At 38.4% G+C, this 16038-nt stretch overlaps 1 protein-coding gene across 1 annotated transcript in view; it reads left to right on the top strand.

Moving 5' to 3' along the window:
* The window catches only part of LOC107757743 (uncharacterized), a 32765-nt gene extending 17895 nt beyond the window's left edge, over window positions 1–14870 (top strand). The window contains exons 2-3 of the mRNA XM_016575311.1: window positions 12357–12408; window positions 13557–14870. Of these exons, the coding sequence (XP_016430797.1) occupies window positions 12357–12408; window positions 13557–13814 (310 nt within the window). The 3' untranslated portion in view covers window positions 13815–14870. The remainder of the gene's footprint in view (window positions 1–12356; window positions 12409–13556) is intronic.
* Window positions 14871–16038: the final 1168 nt, after the last annotated feature.

Here is a 16038-nt window from a genome sequence, read left to right on the forward strand (position 1 = left end):
TTTTATTCACATATAAAGATTAATCAGCGCACACCTCAGTTACGGCAAACAGAAGCGCAAGCATGCTTGCTTGTCGTGTGAGAACCAATGAAGTTCATTCTTGTGTGTTATCTTAGAGCTTCCAAAAGAACCAGTGAGGTTTGTTCTTATGCATCAAGCAAGTACGGTTGAGCTTCTGTTTATGTTCACTGATGAATGTAAATATGTAAATTAAAGCCTAAATTAAATCTGTTCATCATGTAAAGTAATTGTGTCTCTTCAGAATTTGGACTAAATTGCTTGATTCATATGGATTCGTTTTTTGGCCAAGTTAAACAGTATATTCAGGGAGGAAAATGGGTGGGACTTGATTTTTATATATATTTTTAAAAAATTTAGTTACACCTAAATTATCTAATAGCCCACCTGGAGTAAGTCTAAAGGGAAATATTGATGGGGAAAAATGAGATGGAAGAAAATTATATTTCAATGCTTTTGCGTTCGCTTGCAAAACGTTGCATTCCCTCAGAAACCTCGCATTCACTCCCTCAAGAAAATGATGTGATGATACAATAACAACTGTATTTAAATGCTTTTATGGGCAAGTTTCTCTAGGGAACGCAGTACTTAGAGAATAGAGAACCCAAAGGTTTTGCAAGCAAATGCAAAGTTTCTTGGGAAACGCAAGTTTTGTGAGTGAGTGCAAAAACATTTAATTATAATTTTTCCTCCATCTCATATTTTTTTTCCATCACTGTGTCCCTTTGAAGGCTCTGTAACTAAGTGTCGTCAGAAGAAAAGGAAAGTTGTCTCAGAGAAGGAGCAAGTTATTTCATTTTGATTAATGATTACAAGGACTCTTTTTATGAAGAATACTTTGCATGGATGAATCATTCGCAATAACACTAGGAACATGCATCAAAGATGTAAATGTGGTCAAGTCTTATTTTATGTTGAGTATGCACTGAGAAAAAAAGAGTTCATGTTAAAACACATTAATACCTTTAAAAAGAACTCGAAACAGAACAAATCTAGATGCAGCTGGTGTTTTAAAACGGCCTTCTGCACTTCCGCATTACTCTGGGTGTGGCAGCTGACTTGGTTCATTGTTATGTAAAACCATGTCTGTGTGCCTGCATATCTGAAAATAATAAAGAAAGTGGTATTTTAAATATGAATAAAGGCCATACAGAGATATCAGATTCTGTAAACATGGAAAGCTTTGATTGCATAGTGACATATGAACAGGACGTCCTTCACTGCTTCTGATCTTTAGCGTTGTGCCATATATTGGAGCTAATCACTCCTATCAAGTCATATTTTTTCAATTATATCTAATAATATATTTAAATTTTTAATTAAATGAAAAAATCATGGACAGTGACTTAGAGAAAGTAAAACTGTGTGCAAATACACTGAACTTGCTTTTACCCTTTGTATTTGCATTAGATTGAAACAGGCTTTCTATTAACTGCCTTGTTTTTACAGTGACTAAGAACTGCAAACAATGTCTCGAAAGACATTCTTGACAGCATTGATCCATTTCAATCTCAGTATTTGGAGTTTGCAGAGTAGAGTCAAACGGTTGCATGCAGATACAGTCTTTCAACACGCACTATTGGCACATTATGGAGCAAATGAAAGTTGTGCCACTTTTGCGCACTCTAAAAATCTGTGTGTTATTCAATAACAATCCAATTTAGTCAAGCACACTATCTGAATTTTATAGTCAACTGAGTTGCCTGCATCTCATTGCTATACAGTCGCAATAAAGTACAGCAGACTGCGTTAGTCTGCTATGTGCAAGATTGGAAATTGCACCGTGTAAAATGCATTCAACACTAATTGATGGGTGTATGTGCGACATTATCTAATTTGCATAATTAATTCCCACCGATGTACATTACATAACCTAAGGTCATCTGAGGCCAATAGGCAGCCTCATCGAAGTTCAGAAGCCTTGTAACATGCTTTTGCATAGCAGCGTATGGCCTCCACCTCCCCTGACTGCTCTGAACATCGCGTGTTTCTGCAAAAGTGGCTGCATGCCAGCATATCAGCATTTTTTGGACAACTTTCTCAAGTCTGACTAGGCTTCTAGATTGTTTTGGAGATATGCTGACAGCTAATTGGCTCAAACGCTGCCTACGTGTAAAAAGCCTGCACATCAGACAAAAACATGTCTGCACCGTTTAGTTGACCTACGTATTTCTGTCCGGTTGGTTGATTTTGATCAGAGCTTTTACGTCACCACCTCTGTTACCTGCACATGTATCATCTTTCAGTTCATACCTTTAAACGATTTAATCCTTTTGTGCGGAGAAGATTAAGAATGCACAAAGCCTCAAGATAACACATTTTCATTCTGCAGAGGTAATTGCTTGAATGCACATACATAACCGTACGCAAGTGCACAAACACCAGTACTCAGGCGCAGGCGGCGGTTATGGCTCAAGGTGAACAAGTTTACTCTATTTCTGGGAAATTCCTTTCTTAGCTAGGATCCATTCAAGATGAAGACAGCGGAATGAGTTTGGGGCAGTGAGTTTGAGGCGGCCCAGGTGCTGTAAATCTTCGCTGCCTGGCTGCCAGCTTTATCCAGCCAACACATGGATCTCATCCGGCCTGATATAGACTGAGAGGGGGAGGATTTTGTGTGGATTTCTCTTGTCTGTTTGTGTATATCTTCAAATGTGCTGTGATGACAACATGTGTGCGAGATAACACTATTTCTTGACCTTTGCTCCTGTTCCTTAGTTATTTAGACATCAGTGTTTGCCTTAAGGTTTATGGTTCAATTGTGTCAAAGGCATGTTGTCTGTGTTGTCTTTGGAAACCATCCGATGACAACATCATATGATTTAGTGCAGATAATACGATGCAAGAAAGTAAATAAAGAATGATTGTTCTCAGTACTCATTTAATGAATACAGACGCTTTGGATGATTTATGGTGCCCATTTATATCACACAGATTAACACAATTATGTTTTAAATGGATTTACTTTTGTTTTCAAGCCTCATTGGTTGCAGAGAATACAAACAGGCACTTCCCTAGCCAACAGACACTGAAGTGTACCTGATCAAATAAATTAGTACCGCTCCACACACGCACGTTTTGTTTTCAGTTGAGATGAGATGCACTAATGAATGGATTTAGCAGGAGGCCCGTTGCCAGGCTCTGCACATTGTGTTGATGCCAGCTGATCTATGTTAAAGCGGATGTAATGACCGTGCCTTATGCTCCACCCTCCTCCTGGCATGTCCACTTATCTTCTGAGGCCAGAACACTGGAGCTTCGCTTGCATTGCTGCCACTTTGCAGGCAGGGAAGTCTCTGTCTCTGTGGCTCACGTCAGACCACCATCAGACACTTTCTACAGCTCTCGCCTCCTCAAGAGCTTTACAAACAAATAATGCTTAGTTTAGTGAGATTATGATGAAGATGACCATTCAAAGGTTTGGGGTCTGTAATGTTTTTGAAAGTCACTTCTACTCATCAAGGTTGTATTTATTCAAGGAAAAATACAGTAAAAACAGTAATATTGTGAAATATTACTAAAATTAGAATTTAATCTATTTTCTATTATAACATATTTTTAAAATGTGATTTATTCATGTGATGCAAAGTTAAATTTTCAGCATCATAACTCCAGACTTCAGTGTAACATGATCCTTCGAAAATCGTTCTAATATGCTGATTTGCTTAAGAAATATTTCTTATTATTATCAATGCTGAAAACAGATGTACTGCTTTATATTTTGGGGGAAACGGTGATACATTTTTTTGTAACATTATATGTCTTTACTGTCACTGTTGTTCAATTTATTGCATCCTTGAAAAGTAAAATAAAAAAAATCTATTTAATATAAAATTAATTTAATTATATAAGATTTAAAAACATACACAAAATGTGTTTTTCTGTGGGTGTAACTTTAGAATAATATCACATGAAACTGAAAACCTAAAACAAGTTTGTATTGTAGACAGTACAATTACAATGATGACGTCAATGCTGACTTTAATTCTAGTAATTATTTTGAATACGTGGAAAACCACTGATGTTGGAAAAACATTGACGGAACATATACAGAAGACTTATATTAATACATTTTTATGATTTCACTGCTGTAGAAGAACTGCTGCATTGACAATGACTTTGTGACCTGGCTGTAGATTGGTTGCATAAGCCTTCTGGGGCACACAAGACCCACTTTCTGAGGGAAGGTGCTCTTCCTCATTGCCGAGCCCGTGGGAGGTCACGGCCCAGCGAGAGGCATTGATTAGTATGACCTGTGAGCAGCCGTGCAAGAGTAAAGCGCTCTGACGGCTCTCTGCACAAAACAATGCATTATTAATTAAGAGTGTGTGCAGCAGTACAGCCACATCTGGTGCGATCTCTTTTCATGTCTGCACAGCAGGGGCCTCTTGAACACGCGGATCATTGGTACATACCATACAGAGCTGAAGACCGATCCATTCATATTTGCATGAGAAATTAGAATAATCACTTGGAGACTGCTCGTATTTACACATCCCACTATACCAATTTGTAAATGCATGAATGGAAATGGAGGTTTTATTCAACGTAACCTTAGGACTAATGCTCTGAGGCTGATGATTATATTAATAATGATGACACTTACGTCATCAGAGCACTCTATCCTTTTGCTGCTTGAATATCTGTGAAAGACTAATTAGAGCAATTTGATATAACTGCACAAACTGTGCAGAACAGCCATTTTTGTTGGACCAAAGGTTCTCCCACTGGACTCCATTACTTAGATTTGAAATCACATCTTGCACATTTTGTGAAAAGGACACAATCTTCTTGAACATTTTGTCAGTCTGTGTTACTCTAGTTTATTGCTGGGACAATAATATTCATAGATTTATGCCAAGAAACATTTTTTTGGAAGCAGTCATGACTAGCCAGTTTGTTTCTCCAACAATGCATCATACTGCACCCCAGACCGACACAGAATCATTGGCTCATGCATGACTTCAGGCCAGGACCATCTGTTTGACGAAAGATGGGTGGGAAAGATGCAGAAGTGCAGAAGACGAGTGTTTAGGATTTTAGGAATTTCATTTAGTGACTTTACCTTTAACACCAGTTTTCTGTTATCAACACTCCCATTTAGAGAAGGACTGACATAACAGAACCTTTCTCTCCACTAATTCATGTGTGACTCCTGCATTTCATACTTTAACATGCACTTTCCATGCATTAGTCAGATTGATGCAATTGGTTATGCAATTTGAAAATGGAGACATGGGACAGACAAATCATTTCCATAACATTTTGTATGCGCAATAATAAGACTGCAATGTGCATTCAAGAGAATCAAATATTGCGTTACATAATATTTAACTGCTCCAATCAACAAATAAATATGAAATTATGTAGCTAAAACCCTACAGTTCAAAATCAGCATATTAGAATGATTTCTGAAGGATCATGTGACACTGAAAACTGGAGTAATGATGCTGAAAAATCAGCTTTATCATCACATGAGTAAATTACATGTATCTATACCAATATTTGAGTAATCCAGGATGAGCCCAGCATTGTTGTTCCTTGCGAATCTGAAAAGAAATAAATGCAAGCCCATAAAACAGGAGAGGGCAGTAGATTCTCTTTAGTGGGCAAAGACAGATGAGTGCATTTGCTGAGCTGACACAGAACTCAAGCGTGTGTAAATATCCAGCAGGAATAGGGGCATTGAATGTCCGCAACTGCCTCAAGTGGCTGACTCAATGTATTACAGACTCGGGCTTTCTGTCATGAAAAAACGAGATCTTTAGTAGAGACTGCGCAGAATTTCCATGAGGCCGTTGGAAACAGAGTAACCACAGGTGTTAGTATAACCCATAGGCACTGCAGTCCACACTGAGTCTTGTCTAGACAGATAACAAAGCAACAAAGAGGGTCGGATATGTGACACACCTGGGCTGTAAAGGTACAGCACCTGCTAATACTTGCTTTATGATTACAGGTGGTTTTATAACTGTTCAAATGTGGTCTTATGTAAGCAGCTCCTCCATGCACAATGATAATAGTGCCACTGACATTCTGACCATTCATAATTGCTCAGTCAGCCAGTGCACGAAACTCAGAGCATGAGTGATGTAATGACTTGTTTTGCACCTCATTTCATCCTATGCCAGTGGGAACGTGCATTCACGAGCATTGCACAGGACCGCAATCAAACCGATGCTACCAATCAAAAGGTAGATTATTTGGATTTTAGATAAGCATTTATTTTAAAAGAAATAACTTTTACTCAGCAAGGATGCATTCAATTAAACATGACAGTTAAGACATTTATAATGCTACAAAATAATACTCAAAAAAAAAATGCAATAGGTCAAGTCAAGGGTTCCTGTGAAAGTACAACACATGGGAAGCCATCCTGACAAGGGAAAAACAAGCAAAAAAATACCTACTCGCACATCATGTTCAAAAGGAAGGTTTAACTTCTGGAACATGAAAATTATTTAGCTTACAGATGCCAACAAACAAGCGCCTTATTTGCCCACAGTCTGACCTGAATTATGTCTGTAAGAATTACTCATGCGTTCTTGACTCACGCAATCAGACAATTTAATGTATCCAGCGAATTAAAGTAATGGATGCCTAATCTCGTTTTACATAACACATTGCATGCACATCTCCTGTACCAACATGTTTTATGTAGGCAAACAAACACCCAGCCATACGCTGCACGTACAGCAAAACTGCTTTGTTGCATTTCAGACTGTCAGACGCACAAAACAAAGCTGTCTGCTGAGAAATGAGCACGCTACATACATAAAAGTTGAAACATGTCTTTTCTCTTCCAACAAAAGGGAACTTAAACTTTAAAAACACGTACCATAAATACACATGGAAAATTCGAAATGGAAATTTAACATCATCTGTAATGAATATTCTAGGAAATTCCAGATTGCAACAGTGAGACTTCATTTGTATGGCATTGTCATTTAGTTGACTTTAATAATTTATCATCCTCTGAATATTCTGCTCTCAATCCTATCGCAATGAGAGTCACTAATCAATCTTGCCATGTGCAAAACAGAAATTCTGGGTATTTGTCTCAAGAGAACAGTCAGACAGAGAACGAAGGGGAAAAAAGACACAATATCATTGTATGTCCACCTCCCTCCCATCCAGCTGAGAGAATGGGACATTTTTACTCCATCCACACTGCTGATCTCAGGCTGCGTCTGCAGTTAAGTGACTATCTCAGAGCAACGACCATGAGTTTGCCACCTTTCTACTCACCTAGTCTATTTAAGAAGGGGTAAGTGTAAGAATAATGGAGTCGTGTGAGTGTATCATTACTACTGACAGCTGACGGATTAATTGTGAAGGTGTGAACGTGAGTGAGTGAAGTTAGTCTCGTTTAACCACTCAAACAGTCTTGCTCTACAAGGTGTAAAAATCGTTACGTTTCAGTCAGCGAAGTGCGTGACAGCGTTTATCATCTGCTGTGGATCATGTTAGAAAGTAATCACAGAAGAGTTATGCACATCTTGCATAACTTGTTTTTGTAGGATACAAAGTCAAGAGTTTACACTGTAGATGGTGTTATTTACATATTTGATTCATAAGTATGGTGAAGGTCTCTCTCTAGCTGTCCTCCTAAGTAAACTAGATTAAATTTTTTGACTTAAAAAGCAGCAACTATTCGCGGAATGCAAACTTGACGGACTGAAAATGTGTCATTCCACACATTCCCTAGTTGCAATTATTGGTGTGTCCCTACGTATGCAAATGCTAACCGAGTTTACCAAGTATGGTTAGGTGTGCTTTGTGGGTTTTTAGTAAATCAAGTTTAACTTGTTGCATTAGGGGTTCAAGTATAAATAATTAGCGTTTCTGAACTAAACCTATAATATATACACTAAGACCGGTCTTAAAGTTTCCAAACTGTGTAGTAGCAGTGTAAAGGATTTGTTTATCGGAGCGAGTCTGGGACAGCTCCACCCTGGCCATGGTGACAGACGGAGACATACTGTACCATGGCACATCTGTGTTTACTGTGATGTGCAGGGTTTTTTTAGGAGTGGCAGCTGAATGAAGCATCTGCTTGCTCATCTCGCTGCATCACAACAATGCATTATTCCATTAATTATTCATGCATTATTTATCCAATCCCAAACAAGTTTTAAGTACACCCGAGTTCCACTGGAATGTAATGTATGCAGTTTTTTCTTTGTTCAAAAGGCTGGTTGTCCTCGTTTTGTCACGTCAAGCCACTAAAATGAATACTATTACCTTACAGTAAATCTGCAGAACAGGAAGGTTCTGTTGACACTTAATTATCTGCAGACCTTCAGCAAGATACATATTTCTTTAAATTAAGAGGGCACTTCATGGTCTTTCCCCCTTCATCTGTGGTACGATTATCATTTCATACAGTACAAACTGTACAAGCGCTTGCCAATTACCGTGACTACAGCTCACCAGGAGTTCAGCATCTGTCAAACGAGAAGACGTTAACTTCCTTCTGGGGTGTCCCTGTGAAATCTAATCTGGCAGCATTACTAACTCTGCATGAAATGGAAAGTGACAGCACTAGGGTCACTCATTTGTGCTTTTCTGTGAAATCTCATTAGGTGGATCAACTTTAAGCCGTCACCTTTTCAAAGGGCTTCACTGGGATCTAGACAAATTCTTACTCCACTCAGAAAAGATGATAGATCGTAGTGAAAGAGTTGATAATGTGCATATAGGATGTGATTTTTGTGCTAGCACATGCCATCCCTAAAAGTATTTACCAATAACATAAAACAATATTGAGTGATAGAAAGAGAGATAGAGCAATTTGAGATTCCAGTTTTGCTTTTTTTTTCATAATAATTAAGAATTTAAATAATGTCATAATTTTAAGTAATAATCTATATATTTTAATGCCACCTTACCTAATGCATAACGTACACATACATACATTTTTGTGAGACTTTTTAAAAGTTGAAATAATTTGTAGTGCGGTAGAAGTGTATTAATTTTGTCTTGTTCCCATTCATTTTTCTTTTCTATTCACATAGCTGAAATTTTTAAGTCTTTTTGTAAGCTGGGGATGTTTACAAATTGAACAAAACCTACATTAAGGTTTGGTTTTGTTATAATTGCATTTACATTTTTAGTCAGGTAAGTACGGTATACTAGAAGGATTCTAAATTGTATTCATTGTATGGTGTGTTTTCTATGCCTTAAAACATTTTTATAACACTGGAACATTGTAAAATGTGTAAAATTTGGTATGAGCTAAAATAAACTAACGGACCGTTTAACACTTAGTTTGTTTATATTCTGTGCGAGCAAAATGTGCAAAAAACTGACTTCGATCCCAGCCTTCAGGTTGAGCACATCGGTCGTACACAGTTTGCCCAGTAGAGGCACTAAAGGCTGAAGTTAAACACTGTGGACCTACTGTGAGAAAATTCTATTGTTTAAACTCATTTCCCATCCAATTCCCAAACTGTCTTGTGTATGAGCTGTCAACTGCACAACTGTAAACTTATGAAGACCTGGAGGCATAGAGTGTGTAATTTTAGCTACTCTTACCTGGACAACACAAATGCATTCTCGTGGACTATCTATTTCACGAGGCTTGTCATAACTCGGCAAAACGTATCACTTATCAAAACATGATGCAACATGTAACGGGTCTCTCTCTGTCCTCCTAAGTAAACTAGATTAAATTTTTTGACTTAAAAAGCAGCAACTATTCGCGGAATGCAAACTTGACGAACTGAAAATGTGTCATTCCACACATTCCCTAGTTGCAATTATTGGTGTGTCCCTACGTATGCAAATGCTAACCAAGTTTACCAAGTATGGTTAGGTGTGCTTTGTGGGTTTTTAGTAAATCAAGTTTAACTTGTTGCATTAGGGGTTCAAGTATAAATAATTAGCGTTTCTGAACTAAACCTATAATATATACACTAAGACCGGTCTTAAAGTTTCCAAACTGTGTAGTAGCAGTGTAAAGGATTTGTTTATCGGAGCGAGTCTGGGACAGCTCCACCCTGGCCATGGTGACAGACGGAGACATACTGTACCATGGCACATCTGTGTTTACTGTGATGTGCAGGGTTTTTTTTAGGAGTGGCAGCTGAATGAAGCATCTGCTTGCTCATCTCGCTGCATCACAACAATGCATTATTCCATTAATTATTCATGCATTATTTATCCAATCCCAAACAAGTTTTAAGTACACCCGAGTTCCACTGGAATGTAATGTATGCAGTTTTTTCTTTGTTCAAAAGGCTGGTTGTCCTCGTTTTGTCACGTCAAGCCACTAAAATGAATACTATTACCTTACAGTAAATCTGCAGAACAGGAAGGTTCTGTTGACACTTAATTATCTGCAGACCTTCAGCAAGATACATATTTCTTTAAATTAAGAGGGCACTTCATGGTCTCTCCCCCTTCATCTGTGGTACGATTATCATTTCATACAGTACAAACTGTACAAGCGCTTGCCAATTACCGTGACTACAGCTCACCAGGAGTTCAGCATCTGTCAAACGAGAAGACGTTAACTTCCTTCTGGGGTGTCCCTGTGAAATCTAATCTGGCAGCATTACTAACTCTGCATGAAATGGAAAGTGACAGCACTAGGGTCACTAATTTGTGCTTTTCTGTGAAATCTCATTAGGTGGATCAACTTTAAGCCGTCACCTTTTCAAAGGGCTTCACTGGGATCTAGACAAATTCTTACTCCACTCAGAAAAGATGATAGATCGTAGTGAAAGAGTTGATAATGTGCATATAGGATGTGATTTTTGTGCTAGCACATGCCATCCCTAAAAGTATTTACCAATAACATAAAACAATATTGAGTGATAGAAAGAGAGATAGAGCAATTTGAGATTCCAGTTTTGCTTTTTTTTTCATAATAATTAAGAATTTAAATAATGTCATAATTTTAAGTAATAATCTATATATTTTAATGCCACCTTACCTAATGCATAACGTACACATACATACATTTTTGTGAGACTTTTTAAAAGTTGAAATAATTTGTAGTGCGGTAGAAGTGTATTAATTTTGTCTTGTTCCCATTCATTTTTCTTTTCTATTCACATAGCTGAAATTTTTAAGTCTTTTTGTAAGCTGGGGATGTTTACAAATTGAACAAAACCTACATTAAGGTTTGGTTTTGTTATAATTGCATTTACATTTTTAGTCAGGTAAGTACGGTATACTAGAAGGATTCTAAATTGTATTCATTGTATGGTGTGTTTTCTATGCCTTAAAACATTTTTATAACACTGGAACATTGTAAAATGTGTAAAATTTGGTATGAGCTAAAATAAACTAACGGACCGTTTAACACTTAGTTTGTTTATATTCTGTGCGAGCAAAATGTGCAAAAAACTGACTTCGATCCCAGCCTTCAGGTTGAGCACATCGGTCGTACACAGTTTGCCCAGTAGAGGCACTAAAGGCTGAAGTTAAACACTGTGGACCTACTGTGAGAAAATTCTATTGTTTAAACTCATTTCCCATCCAATTCCCAAACTGTCTTGTGTATGAGCTGTCAACTGCACAACTGTAAACTTATGAAGACCTGGAGGCATAGAGTGTGTAATTTTAGCTACTCTTACCTGGACAACACAAATGCATTCTCGTGGACTATCTATTTCACGAGGCTTGTCATAACTCGGCAAAACGTATCACTTATCAAAACATGATGCAACATGTAACGGCCACTTGTTAATGTGTTTTGATGGTTTGTTCTGCGGCTCGCTGCCGCTGCCGCTGCATGCTCTTTGAGCGAGTTCAGTGAGAGGGCAGAAAGAAAATCTATGCCACAAGCCTCATTTGAATAATACATGCATGCGTCATGCGATGTCACGGCGCCGAGTATAAAAGCCCCGCTGCGGCAGAAATAGCATCACTAGCCGACAGTGTTTCTTCGAAACCGCTCCTAGTTCTTTCATAGTGCCCGGCTTCTCTGTGCGCGTCGCAACAGAGCAACGAAGCAAAACAACCAGGATTTTAAACTCGTGTCCAAACAAGTCGTAAACGTGGCGAGAAGTATTATTCAGACGGGTCTTGTCCTCAACATGAGCACGGAGATGTTCAAAACGCCAATGGAGCTCGCAGTCTATCAGCTGCACAATTTCTCCATCTCCTTCTTCTCGTCCTTCCTAGGAGGGGATGTAGTATCAGTCAAACTAGACAACAGGTAGGCCGATTTTATGGGATTATAGGATGTTTTTTTTTTTTTTTTTTGACAGTCGATAGGAATTACATCTCGGACTTCGCTCGGTTCACCGCGCTTCGACTAAAAGAGCTTGTTTACTACTGCAGTGCCTGAGCTGCGGTCTAATACCTTGTTTCTTTGTCTTTTGCAGTGCCTCTGGCGCAAGCGTTGTGGCAATTGACAACAAGATCGAACAAGCAATGGTAAGTTGTTTTAACATCACGATCAGATCCCTACTAGAATGAGCTCACGACTGTAGAAGTGCAGTGGAAAGTATCTAGTTTCTGTGTAGGTTGTAACCAGAGCTGTGGCACGCTCTAGAGCTGCTGCATCTACCTTCATTGCCTGTGCTTTGTTGGCCCACCTGCAGTAAAAGTCAAAGGTCACCATACAACAATACATGCACCCTTTTGTTTAAACCATGTCTTTGTTTTACCCTGTTTCACCCCTCTAGTGACATCTGCAACCAAATTTTTACCAAAGGTCTTAATGTATTGTTCATTAAAATGTATTAAATATTAATATATAGGTAACAATCAGATCAATAACTACCATGTTCAGTACAAATAATTTTTAAACAGTCATTTTGTTAGTGTTTTAAGATTGCTCGTACAGTATATAAATCATGCTCACAATAGATGTAAACATTAGTTAATCCAGAGCCACATTTGAATAACTTGACTGTAGATTAGGATGTTGGAAAATGTAACTAAAATAAAGAGAAACATGCATTTATTTTTAGATTATGATTTTCATTTTAGTAAAAGTGTTTTTTTAAACCCATTTAATCCTCCTAGTAAGTAACCATTTAGTACCAATTAGTACCGACTATTTTCATTTATTTATTTATATTTAACTGTAAATTAAAGTGCAGATCCAAAACAACCATATCTTGTACAAATAATCTTATTTTTTTATATATTAAGATTGCACACCTACAATATCTTAAATCATGCTCAATAGATGTAAATATTTGGTAATCCAGAGCCTATTTGCATAATTAACATGATTCACGTAAAAAAAATTCAAAATTTAAGTAGAAAATTAGAACCATGCATTCATTCTTGAATTGATTCTCTTTTCCCCCCTCAAAAAAGGTAAAATTAATAATTAGAACATAATGTACAGTCAGCTGGTCAGTATTGAAAACAGACCCTGATGGTGAGATCAGGACCCCTAAAAAATAGCATGTAGTTTATTTCATTAGGCTATTCAAGGAGTAAAATTTGGATTTATGTTCTTAGCCTCATTCTACTCAATTCATGCATTACAGTGTAAACCGATCAGTTGCATTGTACTTGGTCTTGTTGTGATCATGGAAACTCAACTCTCTCATATTTTTTCCTCATAGGATCTTGTGAAGAATCACTTAATGTATGCAGTCAGGGAGGAAGTTGAGATCTTAAAAGAGCAGATCAAGGAACTGGCAGAGAAGAACAACCAGTTGGAGCGTGAGAACAGCCTGCTGAAGAACCTGGCGAGCCCAGAGCAGCTGGAGAAGTTTCAGTCACGTCTGCCCTCAGACTCCAGCCTCCCCCTGGAGCCTCTGGAGCTGGGGTCCCCCGAGGACGGCGAGCACCAGTACAACAGCACGGGATCTGCTGTATAAGTGGCTCTGCCATGGGGCGGGCAGAGCCACAGCTCTCACCTGAAATGGACCTCCAAATATGCAACTTCAAGATGAAGCTGGCTGTACAGATGAAAACCTGACCTGAAATGAAAGCATTGCGACAAGTGGCCTAGTTCAGTAATATCTGACAATCTCTTCGGACTAACGCGGAAAAGAGAGAGTGATGTAGACGTCCGAGGTTACTGTACAACGGGACTGACGTGCCCCTTGCTAGGAAGGGGGCCCAGCCTTGCTTTCCCTTGGTCCCTCTCACGAAGAGACGGAGAGGTGTTTGCCTGATGGAGCTGGCAGAGAGCGCATCTTTGGCCTATCCAAGTCAAGCCAAGGAAATGTATACGTCCCTGCGAGACGCCCCCACAGCTCCACCTGACGCAAGCTATACGGGACTCACTTCATGCCCTCCATTGATCCCTAGTGCTGTGGACATTTCTTAGCTCCCGTGGTTAAGGATGTTCGAGACGGACCTGTACGGAGCGCTGGTCCTCTCGTCCACAGTGGTGACTCCTGCCATATGTTTTGTATAGCATCGCTTGTATCTCTGCAGATGGGGCCTGCTGCTTATGGGGATTATTGCTTGTTTGTGTTGTGAAACGGAACAAAATCAACTTGTTTATATGGGCTATGTGTAAAAACTGATGTTTTTCTTATTGTGGGAATGAAAATCTGTATACATTTGCACAGTTCTGTAAATCAGCAACTGATGTAAAGAGAAATGTTCTGAAACGGAGGCTGCGAATGTTCTGCTGACATGTCGAACATCTGTTCTGTTGACCTTCTATGCCAACCAACTACCAGGCCCAACGGTGTCTGAAGGGGGCCACATGTTTTCGAATGAACTTTGTATTTTCTAACTACCAAAGACTTGCCTAATACTCACAAGCCAACAGGACCATGTGGAACTTTTCACAGGGAGAAGTTCTTTGACCGCAGTCTTTTTGAAACATGGGTATTGTTGCTTCATTGTGTCCATGTTGTTTTTTTTTTAACAAATTATGGATTCAAAATGCACAGTGCAATAAACCTCATGTTTACACTAAATATGACGCTCAGGTCTTTTCTTTTTCTTCATGTAGGACAAGGACATTTCTCCAGTTTTAGATTGAAATGGTAGTTCACATGAATGCATATGACCTATAATATTTTAGATATCAGATTCTTAATTTCTAAAAATTCTAACTTTAAATGTTAGATAAAGTGTTTGATACCAGGAGTAAAGTTCATGCATTTTTATATAATAAAAATAAGGTACAGTTAGCCAGGCAAAATAGGCCCCGATGATGAGAACAGCACCACTAATAAATAGCATGCAGTTTATTTCACTGGGCTATTGAAGGAGTAAAATACAAGTGCTCGATTAGCCGGGCAAAAATGGATTTAATGCAGTTCATGGCAGCCTCATTCTACTGAATTCATGCATTTCAGTGCATGCATTTTTATATAATTAACTTAAAAATAAGTAGAACATAATGTACACTTAGCCAGGCAAAATAAGCCCCAATGGTGAGAACAGTTTATTTATGCAGTTCTCAGCCTCATTCCACTGAATTCATGCATTACAGTGCAAACACATGTGTTTGCACTGGTAGTTCACATGAATGCTCATGACTTCTGTAACATTTTAGATAAGTTGCCGTCAGATTATTAATATCCATAAAAATTCCAACTTCGATGTAAAATTGGCACAATCTTCATTGGCCTTAATATTGGATTTTGATAAAGTGTTTGATATCAGGAGTAAAGTCCATGAAGATAAGGCCTTCACGATGCAATTATTTAGCCCAATATTGGTCCCTTAGCATGCATGGTAGTTTATGATTGACATTTACTATTCAAATATGCAGTGGCATCTCTCACTGCTCACATTTTATTACATGCAATGAAATCTCTTTATAGGAATAATCAAATTCTTTCAGGTAATTACATATATATAAAGATACAGTAAATGTCATTGACTTCAGTGAACTCTGCATCATGTGCATGATTAAAAACTATACATAGTTTGAGCTTTCCACTGAATTGTAAAAATGGCTATTTAAAACTATACGTGGAGTAAAGAGAGGGTTTAATAGATCTAGAGGTAAGTTCATAATGGCTACTGTGCTGTAGTAATCCAGAAGGCTTTGAGAAAACAGAGCTGGCGTGTGAAACCCTCATCTTTCTCTCCTTAGGAAAGCCAGGCTCAGTGTAGCTCAAGCCTCTGGGA

Source organism: Sinocyclocheilus rhinocerous, unplaced genomic scaffold (genome assembly GCF_001515625.1).
Source record: "Sinocyclocheilus rhinocerous isolate Xijiao unplaced genomic scaffold, SAMN03320098_v1.1 scaffold3217, whole genome shotgun sequence".
Lineage (NCBI taxonomy): Eukaryota > Metazoa > Chordata > Actinopteri > Cypriniformes > Cyprinidae > Sinocyclocheilus > Sinocyclocheilus rhinocerous.